Raw genomic sequence first — 22,959 nt, forward strand, 5'->3', positions numbered from 1 at the left:
CAGCATCAGGGTCTTTTCAGATGAGTCAACTCTTTGCATCAGGTGGCCAAAGTATTAGGAGTTTCAGCTTCAACATCAGTCCCTCCAATGAACACCCTGGATTGATCTCCTTTAGGATGGACTGGTTGGATCTCCTTGCAGTCCAAGGGACTCTCAAGAGTCTTCTCCCACACCACAGTTCAAAAGCATCAGTTCTTCGGCGCTCAGCTTTCTTTACAGTCCAACTCTCACATCAATACATGACCACTGGAAACACCATAGCCTTGACTAGATGGACCTTTGTTGGCAAAGTAATGTCTCTGCTTTTTAATATGCTGTCTAGGTTGCTCATAACTTTTCTTCCAAGGAGTAAGTGTCTTTTAATTTCATGGGTGCAGTCACCATCTGCAATGATTTTGGAGCCCAGAAAAATAAAGTCAGCCACTGCTGGGGTCCAGCCCCGGTGGATCCAGGGAAATTAGAAGGAGAGACGGCATCAGCGAATACACTGGCTTTAATTAGATATTAATTAGAGATATAAAAAGTAATAGAATAAGGATAGCTCAGTAGGAAAATTCAGTAGAGAAAAGAGGCTGAGTAGCTTGGTTTACGTGGGAAACCAATAAAACTTCAAGACAAGAAGCTTACACCACTTAAGTAGGCCACAGGCATCCTTCCGTTCTCCTGAAGGAGAGGAGACACTGAGGCCTCCCCGGTCGGATCTTAGAAGCCTAGGCAAAATTAGTAAGCTTGTCGGGCTCTGCGCTCCAGATGGAAACTCAGTCAGAGTTTGAGAGAGAGACATGGGGAGACCAGTCTTTCGAGAAACTGATCCCATTCTTTATTTTCCAGGATCTGTTTTTATACACTGAGATGTTATACAAAAGTCATGCGGGGACAGCTGTCCTGACTTTTATTAAAGTCAGGTGCTTCATACAAATGTATATAGAGGTCTTAGGGGTGTTACATCATCTTCTGGCCAGGGGGCCTGCTGACAATTTATGACCCTCTCCTTGTGACGGTGGTCAGTCAACCAGAGCACTTATTTCTCCAGGGGTGATTATTTTTGAAACAGACGCCACCTTCCGAAGGTACCAGAAAAAGTTACATTCCTATAGGGTGAGGGTGTAGTGGGTTTTAATTAAGGAAAGAATTTGCTTAGCCTAAGGTATAATGTGATTAATATCAAAGGTTAATACTTATTTCTTCTATATATTCATTAATGTGTACAAGGGCAGGGGATGTGGAGACTTAGCAGCAAACATTGGCTCAACAAATGAAAAACCCTTCACCAATACAGTTTCTAATCAGCCCACTATACTTATTCTAATAGTTTTCTAACTTCTCTAAGGAACCTGTTTTTAGAAGATTTAAAGCATCTCGTGCCTCTCACGGTTGGGAGGCTGTGAGCAATCACATGTGGCCGGACAAGCCTGTCAGGCAGGCTAGAGAACCTTCAGAGGAGTTTGTAGGTTGAAACACTCCTATCACGCCCAGGAATTATTATTAACTGGAGCTCTAAGTTAACTCCTTCTCCGAAAGAGGTGGTGGGGGACAGCCCCCCGTAAAGTCAGAGGTGTAGGTGAGAGCACAAGGTAGTAAAGTAGGCAGGCTCTGGTTATGGGGGTAGATGCTCTAGAATTTCCAGGGGGACTCCTGAGGCTCCATCCCGCCCTTGCGTATGTTGAGCCTCCTTCCTCATGACCTTTGCCACGGGTGGAGGTCCTCACGCAGGCTCCCGGCAAGCCACTGTTTCCACTGTTTCCCCATCTATATGCCGTGAAGTGATGGGACCAGATGCCATGATCTTAGTTTTCTGAATGTTGAGCTTTAAGCCAAGTTTTTCACTCTCCACTTTCACTTTCATCAAGAGGCTTTTTAGTTCCTCTTCACTTGCTGCCATAAGGGTGGTGTCATCTGCATATCTGAGGTTATTGATATTTCTCCCGGTAATCTTGATTCCAGCTTGTGCTTCTTCCAGCCCAGCGTTTCTCATGATGTACTCTGCATATAAGTTAAATAAGCAGGGTGACAATATACAGCCTTGACACACTCCTTTTCCTATTTGGAACCAGTCTTTTGTTCCATGTCCAGTTCTGACTGTTGCTTCCTGACCTGTATACAGGTTTCTCAAGAGGCAGGTCAGGTGATCTGGTATTCCCATCTCTTTCAGAATTTTCCACAGTTTATTGTGATCCACACAGTCAAAGGTTTTGGCATAGTCAATAAAGCAGAAACAGATGTTTTTCTGGAACTCTCTTGTGGGTAATGCCCATTTGCATACTGTGCATTGAAAGAAAAATGGAAGGAAGAATGAACTTCGGGTCATCCTAAAATGTCTAGCTATTTATTTTCTGTCTATGGTAGTTTTCCAAAGAGGGGGAATAAATAGGCAAATGGTATAGAAATATAAACTTATGTTGTTAATTCTATGAACTGAAGAACTTTTTAAAACAGATACCATGGATTTAATACATTTCATGAATAAAGGAATAGAGCGTTCAGTACTTGGCACTGAAGTCAAAGCAATCAGACTGAGCACTCAAAACGACTGCAACACCCAATAAGAATATAGATGGAATGTTTAATGTTTTGAATAGGGCACTATTATGACTCCGAAGCTGCAAATAAGCACTTTGGTATCATGTGTATTAAGTCAGAAAATATTTAAAGAAAAAAAATCTCACCAAGTGTGAACCAGGTATAAAACAAATGGTTTTTCTGCTTAATTCTAGTTAAACAGAAACTATAAATGTATCATAACTCCCTGTGTATTCTAATTAATTTCCTTGGCAAATGCACAATCTGATACAAAATCATTTAGTTAATGCATTTTCAAGCACTTTTTATTAATTGCATAATATAGTCAAGGCAGTATTCCAAGCATTTGGGAATATAAAGATAAGCAACATCCTACCTTCTTACAGTATGTAATCTGGAAAATGACAAATTAACTCAGTTCTAGTGTGCCGAAGTGTAAAGCAGATGGGTGTTGCAGAAGCTAGGATAAGCTGCTTCAGTAAACACTACAACTACTAAAATAAGAGCGATTTCTTTCTTTTTAATGTTATGGGAAAATAGTTTTGTTTTGTAACCATTAAGATGGAGAAGTTTTGCTTTATTGAGTGAACTAAATTTAAATGTAACTTAAAATTATTTGCCATCACTTAAGAGTAAAGAATAATAGCTTAGAAAAAAGAGATTTCTGTCTAGAGGTATCGTAGATTGTTGATTCTTAACAGGAACCATTGTTTCTGGTTTTGTTTTTTAAGTTGTAAGTAGAGATCAGGATGGTGAAAGACATCCAGACTAATAAAAAGGTCTGGATTAGTTTAGAATTTTTTTAAGTTAATGTAAATGAAAAAAAATTTTTTAACTTTGGTTATTGTGAAAGTGAAAGTCGCTCAGTCGTGTCGACTCGTTGAGGCCCCATGGACTATACGGTTCATGGAATTCATGGAATTCTCCAGGCCAGAATACTGGAGTGGGTAGCCTTTCCCTTCTCCAGGGGATCTTCCCAACCCAGGGATGGAACCCAGGTCTCCTGCATTGCAGGAGGATTCTTTACCATCTGAGCCACAGGTAAGCCCAAAAAACTGGAGTGAGTAGCTGCCTATCCCTTCTTCTGCATTGCAGGCAGATTCTTTATCAACTCAGCTATCAGGGAAGTCCTGATAGAATTTTAATATAAATATTTAAAAATACTTGTAAAAATATGCATGATCATTTTTACTGTTTAAAGAGCTGTATTTAAACTGGTGCATGTAAGATTAGTGTTCAGTGATGGGTACAAGAGAAAAGGGAATAGTAATTATTTCTCTTATGAGGTCAGAATTGTTCATTGAGTCATTTTAACATTTGCTGCCTAGAAGCTAGTATTTCCAAACAAGTACAATTGTCAGCTGTTCTGGTTTGGGAGTTTGAGAATGCTATTTGAACTTGGTGTAAGGAATCTCTTGAGATGGAGGGTCACAAGGCAGGAAGGAAGAGCCAGGTATGGTGGGGAAGGAGCGGAAAAGAAGCAGGGGCAAATGAGAAGCAATAAAGGTGACAGGAAGAGACTTCAGGGAGCAAACCTGAGACTCTTCACTGAACGAGTGGGCTCAAGTTCATACCATGACTGTCAAAGCCAAGAGGGATATAACAAAGGAAATACGCCATTTCACTGAGGGATATTGAGTGTAGGGTGTTGTGGGGACAACTAAGAAGCACCTCTCTCTCAGACTAGTAAGGGCCAATGGGAGCTGATGTGAGATCCAGACTCTGGCCTGAAGCAGGCCTACTAGCCTCACGGCAGGGAGCAGTCATGCAGATGCTAAGAGGTAAGTTCCAGATGATAGCATGTTGCTCAGTGTAGGTAGAACTTTAAGAGTGAGAATGGAGCAAAGAAACATAAGCCTTAAAACTAACTAGGGGTGACGTCAGGAAGAATCTTATGTGCTGTATGAAGGCAGAGGTTTGCATGTCTTCCTGAGTACATTGCTGCTGGTGCTGCTGCTGCTAAGTCGCTTCAGTCGTGTCCGACTCTGTGGGACCCCATAGACAGCAGCCCACCAGGCTCCCCCGTCCCTGGGATTCTCCAGGCAAGAACACTGGAGTGGGTTGCCATTTCCTTCTCCAAGGCATGAAAGTGAGAAGTGAAAGTGAAGTCGCTCAGTCGTGTCCAACTCTAGCGACCCCATGGACTGCAGCCCGCCAGGCTCCTCCATCCATGGGATTTTCCAGGCAAGAGTACTGGAGTGGGGGTGCCATTGCCTTCTCCGTGAGTACATTGAGGGACTGCTGAAGAGATTTCATATGCAGGAGAAGGGCATGAGCACGTATTTGTAGTGTGGAGAATTGAAGTCAGCACAACCATAGATAGGAAGACCGGACTGCTGAGCCAGCGTGGGGAATGGAGAGGAGCAGACTATATATTAGGCGGTAGAAGCGACAGAACATGGTGAGAGATTAGGTATTGGTGCTAGAAGCCAGTTGCAATGATTGGAATTGGTGAGGAAGTAGAAAAGATGTGCATATTTTCCAGATGTTTCTGTGAAAAGAAGGAATGTCCAGTTTCTGTGCACCGTGCGGGCTCTGGCAAGTCCCCCATGGATATGATGGAGACAATGTGTTTTCTCTGAGAGTCTAGAAATTAAATATGCAAGCATGAATCATAGTGAGGTGGAGAAGGAAGCCAGAGCCGGTGGCACAGTTGGAATGAGCTGTGAGTGCTTTCTAGGAAATTAATCCTGGATTTTAGAACCGAGAAGATTAGGAAACAAGTCAGTAAGTGAAGTGCAAGGTGGAGCCTGTGAACGTTAGTACCAAGGGCCAGTTCTTCTTGGCTGCTAGTTCCGTGGCTTGTGGTTAGGCAATGTCCTGGCCTGACGGCTGGAGGGCAGTTTGTACCATAATAGAGGACTAGCTAAAGGAGGAGGATTCAGAGAGGGCTTTAGACTTGAAATTGTGTCCAGGCCAAAAGAGAAGGTTTTTACTGGGAGCAACTGGTGATAGTTCATCAGTACTTCATCAAACTGAACATCTAATGGTCCAGGGGAGCAGGAAAGATGAGAAGCACAGGCTGGGAGGGAGAGAAGGAGCCGCCCTTGAAATTCTGCCTTTGAGAAAAAGTAGAAGAAAAGAAGTTTTGAAATTGGTAGGCAGGGTGGAACTTTGGGAGGGTCCACATATGTAGACCTTCCTGTTAACCAGGAGGCAAAGGCATTTCTTAGAATGACTAGGATTTTGCTGGGAAGGACCGTATGGAGAAGCTTGGGCTCTGAGGACAGAAGCCCTAGGCTTAAATCCTGGCTCTGCCACATGCTGGCAGAATGGCCTTGGACATGTTTAAGCTTTGTCATTCCCAGTTGCTCCCTATATAAAATGTGACCATTATAGTTCCTTTCTCCAAGAGGTATATGGAATGTTACAGAAATTAATTCATATAAAGTGTTTAGCGGTTGTTTAGTCGCTCAGTCATGTCCAACTCCTTGCAACCCCATGGACTGCAGCATGCCAGGCTTCCCTGTCCATTACTAACTCCCAGAGCTTGCTCAAACTCATGTCTATCAAGTCAGTGATGCCAACCAACCATCTCATCCTCTGTCGTCCCCTTCTCCTCCTGCCTTCAACCTTTTTCAACATCAGGGTCTTTTCTAAGGAGTCAGTGCTTCGCATCAGGTAGCCAGAGTATTGTAGTTTCAGCTTCAGCATCAGTCCTTCCAATGAATATTCAGGACTGATTTCCTTTAGGATTGACTGGTTTGATCTCCTTGCAGTCCAAGGGACTCTCAAGAGTCTTCTCCAACACTGTAGTTCAAAAGCATCAATTCTTCAGCACTCAGCTTTCTTTATGGTCCAACTCTCACATCCATACATGACCACTGGAGAAACCGTAGCTTTGATTTTGTGGGCCTTTTTCAGCAAAGTGCTATCTCTGCTTTTCAATACACTATCTAGGTTTGTCATAGCTTTCCTTCCAAGGAGCAGGCATCTTTAAATTTCATGGCTGTAGTCACCATCCACAGTTATTTTGGAGCCCAAGAAAATAAAAGTCTGTCACTATTTCCACTTTTTCCCCTTCTATTTGCCATAAAGTGGTGGGACTGGATGCCATGATCTTAGTTTTCTGAATGTTGAGTTTTAAGCTTTCACTGTTATCAAGAAGGTCTTTTAGTTCCTCTTTACTTTATGCTATCATCTGCGTATCTGAGGTTGTTGATGTTTCTCCCAGCAATCTTGATTCCTACTTGTGGTTCATCCAGCCTGGCATTTCACATGATGTTCTGGCACATAGGAAGCAAAATATATACAAGCATTTTATAGATATGTAAATGTTTTATGCATGTATATATATATATAAATAACTATTATTATTCTCCTCATTATCAATGTAGTTTGAGAAGGAACCAATAATTTATTAATCTATGGGTCCCGTGGGATTGGATAAGACAAAGACAAGTAAAGATTATGAATGAGCACTGAGGATCAACCTGAGACTGGAAACTTTTTGTAGTAGTGTCAGACCCTGGGAATAGCCAGCAACCTGGGGATAGACTGGGAAAGAAAAATGATTGGATGAGTTCAGAATTGAGGTTAATTAGCAGACCAGGTATGAAAGGAAAAGAGTACTAGTGAGGGGAAGGTGCTATGATATTGTTTTGAGAGCATAATGATAGTCATTGACCAGAGAATGGGATAAAGCTACGAAAAAAATGTCTTTAGTGCTGACAGCTGTTTGGAAGGGACTTGGATTTCATTTTATTACATCTCCTTGTCAGTTTTCTGTTTCTCTTCTCTCTTCCCTCTCCTCCTGAGCAACCCTCTGGGTTCTTATTTTTCCTTCTCTGCATGTTTTCCTTTCAAGCCTTGTGTCTCTTATGCCTCCTAGCAAAACAATGCAAAGAAAAAGCATAATGTGAAAGCAGAAAGGTACTGTTTCTGTGTTCACTTCCTCAGGTACTCCTGTGTAGCACAGGGACGTTTGCTCTGACAGATCCTGAAAAAAGGCATCTGGCATGTTTTTTACCCTCCAGGGTCTCTGGGAGGAATTCATATGGAGTCATTATACATGTATTATACGGGAAAATGATGGTTGTTGTACAGTCAAGTTTCAAAAAATATGGCACAGACATTAAATGTGGGTGGTCAAAAATGGTGCTCAGGAAGGAGAGAGACAGGAGCTGAGCAAATAACAATAGCTCCTTAGAAATGAGAGTTCAGAGGGACTTGCATAGGAAGTGAGAATGGGTGTGTGGGGTACAGTGTGCAGGCCTAGGAGAGCTGAGGAAGCACAGGGCAGGTGTGGGAGACAGGACGACACCTGCCTGCCTGCCAGCGGAACGGAGGCAGCAGAGATGGTGATGAAATGAGAGGTGAGGCTGGGCACCTAACTGCCACAGTGCATAGCTCAGCATGTGATCAATAAATACATGTTTAGCTGTGTGGAGAATAAATGAGGAAGAGGCTCCCATCGGCTTTGTTTTGTACATCAGATTCTTGTCGATGTGATAATTATGCCCTGACCATGTAATAAATGAATTAAAAAAAAAAACAAACAAACACCCATGTTCATTTAGAAACTAAAAGGGGCAAATGTGTTATGCTAGACCTGTTGAAGACTAGGAGTTTGGTGATTTTATGGTGAAGAATGTAAATGCCACAGGAAAGCAGAAAGTTGGGCTTTGGCAGAGAGGGCAGTGTGATGGGAAACACGTTCAAGCCTGTTACTGAATTCTCTGTGTAAATCGCTTTTCTTCCCTCAGCTGCTTCTTCTGGTGCCTTATCTCTTTCAAGGTAGCTGTTGTCTCTATCTGTAGCCTAGAGCAGCATGCATTTTGAGAACCATGTTAAGCTCTCCTAAGGCTCTAAATGTCATGAAGTGTAAGTATTAAAGATCTTAGAACACATATTCCTTCACGAAGGGAGGGGTCAGGGACCAGCACTGCCAGTGTAGCTAAGCCATTATTTGAATAGTTGGTGTCTTATTAGTATTCATGAAGAGCATGTAGATAACATCTTGACAGAGTTAAAGTTTCAACTTGAAGAGCTACTGCTTTTCAATAAGGAGTGCATTGAAAGACACTCTTTGCATGAATAGAGTGACTGAATTGCTTCTACAATGAGAGTATTACTTTATTGAATGAGTTAGTTTTCATTTAATCTGTCTACAGTTTAGAATTGCCATTAGAATTACAATAAATAATGATTAGCACTTGTAGAACTTTAATCTTCAAAGAGTTTTAAAGTTAGTCTAATGTAACTGTCACTTGTAGTTATCAGAGATGTAAGCTTGCTCTTCTGCTCTGAACCTTGAAAGTATGTACCTTCCACCCCCTAGAGTGCCCTTTAGGTAGTTCCATGGCTCGTAAGCTATTTGTCCTGTAGAAAATGCCGAGTGAGTCAACAGATGGAAGGCTTTATGTTGGAGCTTTGTCCTAGGTAAGTGTTTGGGCTCTTGAGTTAGGCTTCCTGGTTCTCGGGCCAGCTCATCTGCTGCCAACTGTGTGACCCTAGACAAATGGCCTAACCCTCAGCTTTTTCAACTGGGTTGCATAGTGGTTAGTACTTGCCTGAACGGTTCTTACAAAGATTAAATGGGATAATGAATATCAAGTATGAAGCAAATAGTATTAATAAATATTAGTTGTATATTAGTATTATTTTAAAAATTATCCTTAGGAACACTTCATTTTGGGAAATTGTTTTATGTGGTTGTCAGGTGAGGAAATTACAAGCCATTAATACCCTTTTCAGAAACTGCTATATGCCAGCCTCAGTTTGAGGCCCAGGGACAAAAAAGGAAGAAACCAAGACACCTTCCCATTAGAAATTCACAACCAACTGGGGGGAGGGTGGAGATAGATAAAGCTAACTGAAATACCATGAAAAGTGCTTGACCAAAAAAGTCAAGTACGATCACAGCTCAAGAGCAAAGAGCAATGAATTTTGACTTAAGGTTTTCACAGAAAGCTTTAGAAGGGAAGTGAATGTGACCTGGGCTTTGGTAGAAGCACAAGTCAGAAAATGGAAGAATTTTAGGAAGTGAGCACGGCTTCCAAGTTGGGTTGTCTGCCAGTGTCTGTGTCAGGTGGATCCCTGAAAGAATGGAGGCAAGGAGCATTTTGAAAGCAGCAACACTCTCGGAAGAGTTGTTTAAGCAGGTCACCCTAACTCATGGGGAAGCGCTAGAACTACTGCTTTATCACTGTTTCTTGGGGCTGATTTTCTTCTCTGTAGGCCTGAGACGGCTCTGAAGTTTGCAGGCTCAGCTAGACCCAGGAGAGTGTTTACTTATGAATAGAATGTGTGGCTGTCCAACAATGAGATTTCATAGGTCTCCCTCACCTTCCCTTATCTCATTTGGTCTGAATTTCCATTAATATGATTTGAATGGAGTTTTATTGAACATTCAGGAAACAGTTTAAACTCTAAAATACCCCTCTGACACAGTTACATTTACACAGTGTTTTGAAAGCCAAAATTTACTGATTGCTCAAGTAGAGAGACAAAAGGATAGAAAGACTATAGAGGATCTTACAGAATTTATGACTGTGCCAAGGGTCCGTTTCTGACTGTATATCACTCATACAAAAGAACAGAAACTTTCCATCTTTCTTTTTCAGTTTCTGAGGCTGGAGATGAAAGAACATGGACCACTGTTGAATGGGAGTCCTCTGTGTTCTCTCTCCAACAGCATCTTAGGCTGCGTTACAGCGAGCCCTTGCTGTCTGTTGAACCCATACTCCCTCTAAAGAGCCCGTGGGTGTCAGGAGTGTTTACCACCGTGGAGTGGGAACTGTCTTGGTGCCAGGCTGTGTGCTGGGTGTTACATGAAAAGTGTTCTCACAGTAGAGCTGTTGACATAGTTTTAATGTGAGGAGAGACCACCGAGATAAACAGCTTTACACTGAGCAGTTAGTGGTATAGGCAGGATTCTGAATGAGGCCTTTAGGCGTCAGCGTCCATGGTTTTCTTTTGTTAAATGTGGTGTTCACTCTGTACTGTTTCTTTTATGATATTTCTTCCTTAAATTTCTCATGAAGTTTGATCTCAGTAAAGGTCTTCTATGAATGGGCTTGCTGCATTTGAAAAACATAGTTAAATGAAGTTTTTCCTGATGTATCACCAAGCTGATTTACATTTGGTTTAGTCTTATTAGTATCTAGGGCAACTCTTCCTGGCAAAGAAAAGGGTACACGGGTTGGTTTATTTTTATAAGATAAATAAATATCATTCAGTACAATCCACTTTTGAATGCTGGGGTTATGTAACTATACAGTCACCTACCTGTATCCATGGCTCTCTGATCAGTAGATTCAATCAGCAATTGATCATGTTGTAATATAGTCTGTTTTTACTGAAAAAGTTTCATGTATGAGTGGACACTCGCAGTTCAAACCTGAGTTGTTCAAAACCCAACTGCATTTTGGATAGGGACCTTCAGCCTCCATTATTTGATCTCAGCAACCTAATTTTATGATATTGATTCTTTCAAGTACAGAGTCCACTGATAGTAAAAAAAAATAACCTGACTTCAGTTATTCTAGAATTGCCATGTAGAAAGGAAGAAGGACCCCTTTTGAATAAAGTCCCCCAGTTGCTTCATTCATTACCTGTAGATTGCTAGCTTAATTTGCTCTTTTATCAGAACAAGAAGCCAAACTTTATAATGTGTGGGGTTTTTAGTGGCAAAATAGTTACGAAGGTAGGTCTCTGTTACTGTCAAAAACTAACAATTTTCCCTCGTGCTGTCTGTTAAGATAAGTAATATGCTTAAGTCTCAAAATTATGCCTTCTTTGCCCTTATTTTTTCTCAGATGTTTTTCTTCACCTCTTCTTTCATTCTTCTCTTTCTCATTACTTCTGAATGATAATCAGGAGCACCCCCACCCCTACCCGCCGTGGACTCTTTTGCCTTCTTTCAACAGTTTGAAAATAGATCCATGGTGATTTAAAAAGTAATCAGGTAACTATAAGTTATTAAAGTGTCCAGTTTATAGTTGGGGTATTTCATGGTCATTAGATCAGACATACTTTTCTTGACTATTTTGTCCCAAGTTTGCTGTCTTCAGTTCACTTATTTTATTCATGCTAAAAATACTTATTTTCCTCCTGTTTTGTTCTAGACTCTGTGCTAGTTGTCACTCTTTTTTCCCCCACAGCCCAGGTAGTCAGTCGATGGTTCTCCTAACAGAACATTGCCACCTAGGCCTGCATTTACTGTTATATGTAGTTATCAGACCTCCTTTTTTTTTTTCACTCAAGAAAGAATATTTGAATTCACAGGAATGAAAGAGAAGGTGCTAATTTTGAAGCCATTCTAGTGTATAAATAGTGAATTATCACCATAATTTAGCATGGAGTTTCATATAGTTGCTTACAGCAGCCCTCACAACTAACTGATCTTGATGTTCTGATAAGCCAGATGCTCCTGGGTGTATAAAGTTAACTAGTCTTGGATCATCAAGGAAAAGGCTTAGTGATGAAGGTAGGATGTACCCACATAATTGTAATTCAAGAGAAAATGTGGTTGGTGTCATTAGCAATATAGGATCTTTCTATTGTTTTCATGGGGGTGGAGAGATTAATTTGGGGAGTATCAGAGAGGAGATACGGTATCATAGTGGCCTGGCAGCCTTGTGGAAAGAAGCGGAGCAGTGGTGGGAGGAGGTTAATGTGGTTATTTTGAACCCCGAAGCCACGTATACCATCCATTCATTTGATTCTTGACATTTTGTATTCTGTTTGAAATTGAAATTACACATAAATATATACAAAGGCACATACTCTAAAACACATTCATGCATAATTAAATAGCATAATCAAAATCATTGAATCTAAATGATATATTTTTCTCTAGGCACTGGCAATCACTTTGACCTCTCCAGTTGATACCAGCTTGCCTGACTTAAAATTTCCTGCTGATTTCTTTTACTTATTTAAAGAATGTGTTATATCATAAAATATTGGGTATTAAAACCCAGTATGGGTTTAATTACTACTCAAGCATCTCATCCTGAAGTGATTAGTAAGCCACAAAAATAACTGTTTCCTCTTCTCTCCGTACAGCACTGATATTTTTGGAAATTGGGTTGCCTGTGCCAAGTTTTTTTTGTAGATTGACTGGGAATTGTTAACTGGTCTATCAATTCAAAGAAATTGTTGTTCCTTTATTAAAAACATAGCAGATAACTAATTCCATTTAGAGTTCTCAATCACTTCTACTCTTGAGGCAGCCACATGAATCATGTAATTGCTTCAGATGTTCAGCAGAAGTTTCTTGCTAAGGAAACCACAGGAACATGTTCTTCTCCCCTCCTCACCCCTCACCCCCCTTTTTTTTTTACTAGACACAGCTTTTAATAATAAGATTTTGTCTGAATGAAGATTAAAAATTATTAAAATGAAGATTTTATTGATACGTAATCTTAATGCCTATCAATCATGAAATAATTGAGAAAATTTCAATACATTCTTATTTTGAAATAGTATATGGTTATTAAAAATGAGGATGATCAAACTTAAAGCAAGAAATTTTCAGCTTAGACGTTTTAAGTGGCTGTGTTTACTATTATATTTGTATTTAGAGGAAGGTACAGAATGATAATTATCCATTAAGATATTAGAATTGGTCAAAGGATGGGAAAACAAAGGGGAAGATTATTAACAGAAGACAGACCAGAAGTGGACTTATATACGTGGAATGGGGGAAAGCAGGAGGATTTAATAAAATGGTTTGAAATAGTTGGTTAGGTATTTGGGGGAGAAAAAATAAGCTCAATCCACACCTCACTCCTTTGTCAGAATGAATTCCAGATTGATTAGTTATTTACATTTTTTAAAATAATGAAGTCTTGTAAGTTCTAGAAGGAAACATTAGTGAATGTTTTTGGATTTTGAAGTGAAGACCTAAATATGACCCTCAAACCCAAAAACAATTAAGGAAGGAAGATAAAAAATTGCCTATATCATATTGTTTTGAAGACTTGAGAACTAGATGAATCTTGAAACTGTATGTTCATGGATCCTAATGTTAGCAACTTAGCATTAAAAGTTTATTGATAACACTCTGCAAGCATTTGGATCAATGCAAATTTAAACTGACCAGAAAGGCCACCACTGTGTGATTTTTGGCAACTACATTTATGTTTCTAGTCATCAGCATGAACCATTTAAACTGATGGTATTTAACTGTATTATGTGAATTTTCACATCAGTATGTATAAAGAGTAATTTATTTATCAATATTACTTCAAATGAATGAATGAGAAATATTAAATAATTATGGGAAAGCATGTAAGAAGCTGTGTGTAGTTTAACTTTGGGCTGGAGAAGGTACTTTTTTTTTTTTTTTTTTTTTTGCTATTTTCACCTTTACAATATGAATATGTAGTTGTTTCACTGAGAAAACAATTTTTTTAAGTCATTGAAAAATATTTTAGAATTTAGGTTTCTGAAAGATTTTGTCAGATTCATAGTTATTTCAGACAATCATCTATTAGGGGAAAGAAGTCTAGAGAGTGAAACTTACTGCAGGTTTGCAGTGCTTATGTAATAGGGAGAGGCACGGAGATTGGTGACTTGTATCACAGGTGAGTGCTCATCCCACTGAGTGACTTTGTATATGGATGGGATCCTTGGAGGCTGCATGCAGTTAGTTTTTGAAAAGTGTATGTCATCTTATGAAATAGTTTTATTTTAAATCTAAAACATTTGATTCTCACAAAGCATTCGTTTTACTTAATACTTCTAAGATTTATCATAGTATAGAATGTGAAATTCATATAAATTATTATGAAAAATTAAAATGAAAAAATAGGAGCTATCAGAGAATGTGGAGAGACCTACATCTGGGAGGATCTATATCTACTCTCCTGGGAGGAATCTTTCACTTTACTCTAGTGGAAGACTCTGAGAAACACTATCCTGGGTAAATATGAACAGGTGACAATAACTTATCATCATCTTAACACTTATTTGGGTTTTGAGTTCTGAAATTATAAAGTGAAAGGAAGAAGATTTCAGAAAAGGAAAAGGCAAATTTTATTAGCAATTTAGCCCACTAAAATGAATGTTTGATTATGTTAACTTAGAGTTCTTACTGAATCCAGTAAATGCCTGAGCTGGTAGATATTTTAATCATTAAAACTATAATCCAGTTACAGTTAAGGAAGCTAAATAAACTAGTTTTAATCAAATTTACTTTGATTTCTCTTTCTCTTTTTCTTTTGACTACCACAGGTCACAGTAATGAAAGGCAGTAATAGAAATAAAGATCATTCAGCAGAAGGAGAAGGGACTGGAAAACGACCAAAGCGCAAGTGTCTTCAGTGGCATCCATTGCTAGCAAAGAAACTCCTTGACTTTTCAGAAGAGGAAGAAGAGGAAGACGAAGAGGATATTGATAAGGTAATTTCTCTGTTTATTGTAGTAGTTTTAAGTTTGAACATTCATTTAGAAACTGCAGTGAACACGTGTGGTACAGTGAATGTGTTTCTAGGAGTCTGTATAACTTGAATTCTATTTAACTACTTTATCTACAGTTTCATCCCAAATGTTGATGACTCTTAAAGTATCTATACTTCCTAATAATTTAGACTGAAGCGGATCCTTCTTAATTAGTATTTCTCTCAATTAGCTAATGATTTGCAGGCAATAGTCAAATGAAGTGAGCTCATAAAATTTGATACGTTCACCTTGCACCTACCTGTTGCTCCTCTGGCCTCTCTTTCCTCCTGCCCAGCCCAGCTGTGCCACTACAGGCAGGTTCAGAGCTGTTCAGGCCCTCATCCTTGAGGCCCTCAGAGCATCTGGGTGCTGCCACCCCTCTCAGTCCCCCTCCTCTGGTCTCACACTGGAGCAGCCAGCTCTTGCTTAGAAAGTTACACAATAATGCAGGTGACTAGAAAGCCACACAATTCCTTCAGATCTTGGCATGACTGCTTCCTCATCCTTTACCTCCCCAGGGATGTCCCTCACACCCAAGTCTTCCCCATCTGAGGAATTTGTCCCCTTGAACGTCTTTCTGTTTGCTATGTGTACTTGTTTATGTCTGTCTTCCCAGACTAGAGTATAACCTCGGTAGAGCAGGGGTCTTCCCCTTCCTGTTGTCTTCTCCTTCCTTAAAGCCCAGAATGGTGATTGGTGCAGAGTAGATTTTGAACAGCTCATTGGGCTTCCCTGGTGGCTCAGATGTTTAAGAATCTGCCTGCATGAAGGATACCTGGGTTCGATCCCTGGGTTGGGAAGATCCCCTGGAGGAGGGCATGGCAACCTACTCCAGTTTTCTTGCCTGGAGAATCCCCATGGATAGAGGAGCCTGGTGGGCTACAGTCCATGGGGTCGCAAAGAGTTGGACATGATTGAACGACCTTCACTTTCACCTTTCATGGTCAGTGGAAGAATAAATGAGTACATATTTTGTGTCACTACAAATATTATAGACATTCTTCAATATCCACTCAGTCTTTTGTCCTAGGCTTGGGTCAACTCCCTTTTTTGCTCTGTTTATCAGGAATTACAAACATTCTTCCTGTTGTGCAGACATCTTCTCTGGATACTGTTTATGGTCTCCTCACTGCTGCACTTTTCTTCTCTTTCACAGAGAAAATAGAGGCCACCAAAAATGCCTCCTTCAGCTTTCTCCACTCAGCTTACTCTTATCTCAGTCCTTATCCATCTTTTCCTTTCCTTTTTCAGAGAAATGGTGTCACTCTTCCTATTTGAGGAAATTCCCAAGTTTATGCTCATGCCTAATTTGATCTTTCTCATGCATTTGCACCTATTGATGACTTGGTTCTTGAAGCTGTCTCCTATGTCCATGACAGCACTCACTGTTATTTCTGTTCCTACCTTCCCAACTATACCTTTCTGGTTTCTTCCATTTGTTGTCCATCCATTATTTTACCCTCAAATATTGATGTTCTCTGAGTCTCTTATCTTAATTTCTGTCTGCATCCTGGACCTTTCCCCTAAATTCTGGACTTGTATTTCTGACTGTTTACTTGACATATCCACTTTAAATATCGAGTCAGAATCTCAGATTGAATGTGTTCAAAATGAAGCTTTCACTGTTCTTCTCCAAACCCCATCCTCCGGCATCTTTCTTTCCTTTCTCAGTAAATGGCAGTTCCAGCTGTGTCAGATTGGTCAGACCTGACACCTTGTTTGTTTTCTTTTGCTCAAGTCTCTGGTCTGTGCATCAGCAGCTTTTCAACTGTACTTTCAAAAGGCATTCACTAGTTGACCCTTCTTGAGCAGTGTCACTGCTGCCACCTTGATCCAAGCTACCACCAGCGCTGCTGCAGATGACTATGTTCTGCCTCTCTCTCCCTTGCTTTTGCCCTTCTAAAGTCTGTTCTCAATAAAGCAGCCAGAGAGATCCTTCCAGTGACAGGTTGATTGTGCTACTTTTCAGCTTCATGAGGATGGGGATTCTGTATGGTCACTGCTCTGTCGGCATCACCTGGAACAGTGGCTGCTCCGTATCACATGCCGAGTAAACAGTTATTTAGTAAAAGAATGAAGTCGTTGAGTCCTCTTCTCTTTTTAGTCTACAATCAAGAGATCTCACCCACACTGTTGGTCTTACTTCTTTTTGTTGGTACATTAGTTCATTATCCCAACTCAGCCTTCTCTGCCAAGAGCCTCTTCACATTCTGTCTACCCAGTACTAACCTTTCTGCCCCTCACTGGATATAACTTCCCTTTATTTGAGAAAAAGTGTTCTCAGTTGTGTATGAAGGAATCTGGCTGCCAAAGTTGGAAACGTTCTTCCTTTTTCAACCTTTACATTCAGTTAAGACACCAGTCACTCTTGTTTCTACCTCATTAGTGAGTGTTGTCTCTGTTCCCAATTCTCCATTCTCATGAATACTGCCTTGATTCAGCCCTGTCCTGGTTCTTGCGTGGACTGCTGGCATAAACTTTTAATTCATTCCTCTAGTCTTGTTTGCTGCTAGTTTTGCTACTGTAATTCATGCTCTCCACTAATGACGGGAGTTATCCTGAAGTACAGATCCGACAGTGTCTTTGCCCTGCTAAAACCACTCATGGCTCTGCATTGCTCCTAGCAGTGGTCTCCAGATTCTGGTCTGGTGCTAGTGTTGTCTTGTTGCAGAGTGTTACTTGCTTGGCCTCTGGTGAAAGAAAAAAAAAGGTCCAGTTAATTTTTCATTTCAATTTAATTTATATACCATGCACTTGTTTGTTTACTTACTTTTCAGTTAGTTAATTTAATGAAATAATTGTATTAGAAGTTTAAAAAAAATGTTTTTAGTGTTCATACTTGACAGAACAAAAAGTTCCAGTCTGTGTTGGTCCCCTTCAAGGGGTTTTTTTGAGTCATACAATCTGAAACCACTCATTTACAGGATTAAATGCCCTTATTTTTCTTTTGCATTTTAAAAAAAAATGACAAAGCACATTGTTCATGAAATGGCCCATACCTTCTTCTACAACAACTCTAGTTCTCCATTCTAATCTTTTGTATACTGATTCTATTGAGCTGCATATAAGTGTCTGAATAAACCATTGAGCCTTAATCTTTGTTAGTTCCCCAGGACCTCCCATTGACTACCTTATATATTCTGATTTGTCTTTCAAAGTTTAGCCCAGATGATGCTTTTCTAGGGAGACTTTTCTGTTGTTCTACCAATCCACTAGTGTTTCATTATCACACTGGTTTCTTGTAGTCATCATCCTGCTTTTTATAATTTATTCGCTTATATGTCTTTCTCCTCTCCCAAAACAGTGAACTCCTGGGGCCAGGATCTTGTCTTATTTATCTCTTTTTCCAACTCTTGTCTTGAGTTCTATAATTTAGTCACTGGATCAAAGTTATTTTTTCCGAAGGGAAAATAAAATTACTTCCTCAACCTACGTAATACATATTTTTACGCCTCGTTTCTCTGTAACTTCTCAGTCAGTTTCAGAATGATAGATAAATAGCCCTTGAAAACTCAAGTCATTGTTAATGATTATACCCATAACAAGGAAGATAAATCTGTAGCCTTCACTCCTAGTAATAATCCCTAATGTACTTCCAGATCAGGTAGCTCTGACTTTGAGATTGTTCTGTACTATTTGTGTCTGAAGACAATTGATGGTTAATTAAATGCATACACAATGCTTAATTTAAATTTAAAAGACTTTTAAAAAACATTTAGTTGGATTAAATTAGTGATTTGTCTTAGAGTGTCTGTAACGGTTGCCCAATAAACATGATATAAAAGAAGCTGATTGCCTTATTATAGTAATGGTCTCAAAGTGTGATCCTTAGACCAGCAGCATCAGCATAACTGCACAACTTGTTAGAAATACAAATCCTCAAAGCCTACTCCAAACATACAGAATACAAAACTCTGGCAATGGGACTTAACAATCTGTATTTTAACAAGACCTCCAGGGATTCCTATGCCCACTTACATTTGAGAACTACTGCCCTATTGTATCGGACATGGCAATGGCACCCCCACTCCAGTACTCTTGCCTGAAAAATCCCATGGACAGGAACCTGGTGGGCTGCAATCCTTGGGGTTGCTAAGAGTCGGACACGACTGAACAACTTCACTTTCACTTTTCACTTTCATGCATTGGAGAAGGAAATGGCAACCCACTCCAGTGTTCTTGCCTGGAGAATCCCAGGGACAGGGAAGCCTGGTGGGCTGCCATCTGTGGGGTCGCACAGAGTCGGACACGACTGAAGTGACTTAGCAGCAGCAGCCCTATTGTATGTATAATGCAGTCTGACAACATCCTTGATCCTTCTTGATTTTAGCTATGAAACAGCATTAAAGGAATGGTTTTAGTAAGCATTCTGAACTTCTGTTCTTGGTTGCAGTGTTTCCAAGAGATACCATGGAATCATATTTTAGCCTCAGAAGATACTTAACAGTGCTATTCTAAGATTCTGTGGTCAGAGATGTGCTTTAAACCTGCAGCCATGCACAGGAAGTATTATAAGGGAGTAAAAGCAGGAAGATGAAGCCATAGGCCAGAATGCTACTAGGACAGTGGCAATGAGGATTACACAGATGGACAGGATCAGAGCCTTGCAGAAGTCGTTGAAGATCTTGCATGAAATGCTTATGGAAATGGAGGATTCAAAAGCAGTTTTGAAAGTTTAAGCCCTATCACCATAGAATTTCAGTAGACAAGAATGTGTGATTATCTATAGACTTGAAAATTTACTTTTGTAGTTCTTCCTTCAAATAATGTCAAATGTCTGTTTTGATTTTTATGGTAGGAGGCTTCACTTTGATGTACACAGAAACATTAAATAGTCTGTATTAGATTTTTATTCATTTTCACATTATTAGTTGTACAAAAGCACTTTCTAAAAAGGAGAAAGACAGAACCAATATTCATGTATCTTTATGAGGATATTGTTAACTTTGAGACCCATATACTATGGAATGGGTTTAATCCTTTATCCAGCAGTTAGTTAGGTACTAATATTGTACAAGACATTAAACTAAGCACTGTGTATGAGGGAAATAAGAGAGGTTTTGTTCTCAAAGAGCTCACTGTTAGTGAGAGGAAAAAAAATGCAAGCAATTATAACAACAATGTAATATATGCTGTAATAGAGACATGCACAGGTTGCTACAGAAACTCAGCAAAAGAAAACATTTTAAGTTGGTTACCAGCCACAAATAGTGGTTGATAATTTTTAAAAACCCTTCCTCCCCCCATTTGTAAATTGTTTAAACAGAGCTAAGGAAAAATACAATTTAAAAACCAACACTAATTGTTAAAAACAGAGTTATCCAGGATGTGTTAAACATTTTGGCTCTTGTTTTGTTGCTAATAGGTTCAACTTCTTGGGGCCGATGGCCTAGAGCAAGATGTTGGTGAAACTGAAGATGATGAATCACCAGAACAGCGAGCCCGGAGACCAATGAATGCATTTCTTTTATTTTGCAAACGTCATCGCTCTCTTGTACGTCAAGAACACCCCAGGCTTGATAACCGAGGTGCTACCAAGATACTAGCTGATTGGTGGGCTGTTCTCGATCCAAAGGAAAAGCAGAAGTACACAGACATGGCCAAGGAGGTGAGTTACAGTGAGGAGGCTTTGTGGTAACTGTGAACAACCAATTCTGCAACCCCCAGTTAGTAGAGTCCATGCTAAAGGTCTAGCAGCAGCACAAAGGTGAATCCCGAATCAAGTGTTAAACGAAGACATTGAAGCTTTGTTCCTATTCCTGAGTTCCAAGTCCACCTTGCAAATACTGGTGAGGTGCCAAAAGAAACCTATTGCCAAGAAGTTTTTTCTCACTTTATGTATTGCACTGATGACATGAGGGATGGATTTTTATGAATGGTGATTTATTTATTATGAATGATTTTTGTTTTTAGTTTTTCTAGGAGCCCAGCTTCTGCTGTCAGAGAATGCCCATGGTGAAGATGACAGTCTTGATCTAGTTCTAAAGCTAAACAGCTTTGTAACCATATCTGAGTTAATTTCTGGGTCTCAGTTTTTTTTGGTTTTTTTTTGTTTTCCCTTTTTAAAAATGATGTTATGAGAAAGAGAAAGTTGGAACAAAATTTTCATCCCTTCCAGCACTAATTTTTTAAAAAATTTTGTAATATACACAGTTATCAAAAGATATGCTTTGATTTGTTTCTGTAGGTAGTAAGTACAGCATGAGTATTCAAAGCCAGTAGAGGAACGAATGGCAGTGGAACAGGATGTACTGTGATGTGTGCGGGCATGTAAACACTGTGAGCACAGTTGGTGAGAAGTATTTCTATACAGGAATGCTTTCCAGAGGAGTGGAATGTATGTTCCAAAATATGACTTAATTTATTCAAAAATTGTATACTGATCTGTTTCTAAAGTAATCTTAAATTAGTGTGAGTTCATTGTACGTTTAAAATGTATTGTGTAATGGAATTAGCAAGTAAGGGGAAAGCAAAGCAATATCAATGTGGTTAAACTTGAAAGGAATAATTCTAACTATATTTCTTTAGAGTTACAGCTTGCAAATAATATTGATTCATGAAAAACCCCAGCCACCCAAACATTTGGTTAAGTTCTATGAAAAGATGGACCAGCAGGTGACAAATACAGAGTTTCAAGTGAGATATTTTATTAGACATCTCAGTATGTAGAAAAATAATTCTTTCAATTGCTGTGGTTTTATTGAGTTGCTTAACAGGCTAACATGGAACATACAAATTTCTTACCCAGTCTTCAGGGAAATTTGAATCCAGAATAAATGATTAGCATAGTTACTGTGTAATTAATGATCACATAAGGCTTCAGGAATTAACTGTATTGTTAAAGACAGAATTTTAACTATGTAGAGCATCTTGCAAATTTAAAATCAATTCCAGTAATCTACATGATTTTAAATGCTACTGGAGATTTTCATTCTCATAACAGTAATTAACAGTAAAAGATTCCCATTAAGTAGCTCTAGATCCTTTCATAGTCATGCTTCTAAGATAAAACAATTAATCTGAAACCTCATAGGGAGTTGCATAAGCTTCCTATAATTAAACTCTTGAGTTTATTTTTGGATTACTGTTTTTGGGTAACATGCAGCCTGTCCCATAATTGTTTACTTTCTCAAATACTGCTAATTGATAAACCCAACAGGTGGCCACTTTTAAGAGGAAAGAAGTCTTATTTTCATATAGGAATTCCTTTACTAGTTACTTAATTAGCTTCACAATATTTGCCATTGTGGTAAGTAATGAAATCTAAATCTCATAAGGTGTGCCCTCCCCCCCCCCCAACCAAGCTACTCCAATGGCGACAGTAACTGGCTCTTCCACACAAGAACTTGTCTTGTTTATAGTTGCTCTTATGAAATGTCTCACTTCCAGTGCCATGCGTGGAAGGTTCAGCTACTTTCAAAATCCTTATACAATTGGTTTCTAGTCGTAAGTGATACTTGTTTCTACCTACTTACCAAATGGTTTTGAAATTACAAAAGAGTGCAGGTAATTGTGCTGGTGTTTTTTTGTGTGAATATTACAGCCTTAGTTGAAATGTCACTTTTTCCCTTACTTATTACTTGCTGTCTGATTATTTTCTGTTAGTGCATCTGGTGAGGGGAAGTACCTGTTTGGGCATTTTTCGGTTTTTTAAATTGTTTCCCAGGGCTGATTTATATTGTTGAAAAAAAAAAAAAGTTGAATGAGGGTTTCCTGTTTTCCGAGGGTTTTAAACTGTCCTAAGGATATAACCTGGATTCCTTTCTTAAATTCAGCAGCATGCCTTATGGTGCAGTGTTGTGGGCATTCATAGCCTCTAGCTTCTGCAGCTGCCTGTTAGTAGTCTCACACCATATTATTGTTCCTTTTAACATCTTTATGTATACATTGTACAAATGTACAAATATATGTCTGCATTTTTGACTAGGACATTTCTGGAAACTTCTACTTGTCACTTAAACTAATAATCATAATTAATTAATGGACAGTCAATATAGAGGATCACACATGTTATTCAGATAGAGTCAGTGCCAAAGAGAGGGGAGAATC

The 22,959-nt window shown here is 39.4% G+C and overlaps 1 protein-coding gene across 24 annotated transcripts in view; it reads left to right on the plus strand.

Moving 5' to 3' along the window:
- BBX (BBX high mobility group box domain containing) overlaps positions 1-22,959 on the plus strand; it is a 295,437-nt gene that overhangs the window by 182,898 nt on the left and 89,580 nt on the right. For all 24 annotated transcript variants that reach the window (XM_055568067.1, XM_055568048.1, XM_055568050.1 and 21 more), the window contains 2 exons: positions 14,704-14,871; positions 20,276-20,518. In XM_055568067.1, the coding sequence (XP_055424042.1) occupies positions 14,713-14,871; positions 20,276-20,518 (402 nt within the window). In that variant the 5' untranslated portion in view covers positions 14,704-14,712. The remainder of the gene's footprint in view (positions 1-14,703; positions 14,872-20,275; positions 20,519-22,959) is intronic.

This window comes from Bubalus kerabau, chromosome 2 (genome assembly GCF_029407905.1).
Source record: "Bubalus kerabau isolate K-KA32 ecotype Philippines breed swamp buffalo chromosome 2, PCC_UOA_SB_1v2, whole genome shotgun sequence".
Taxonomy (NCBI): domain Eukaryota; kingdom Metazoa; phylum Chordata; class Mammalia; order Artiodactyla; family Bovidae; genus Bubalus; species Bubalus kerabau.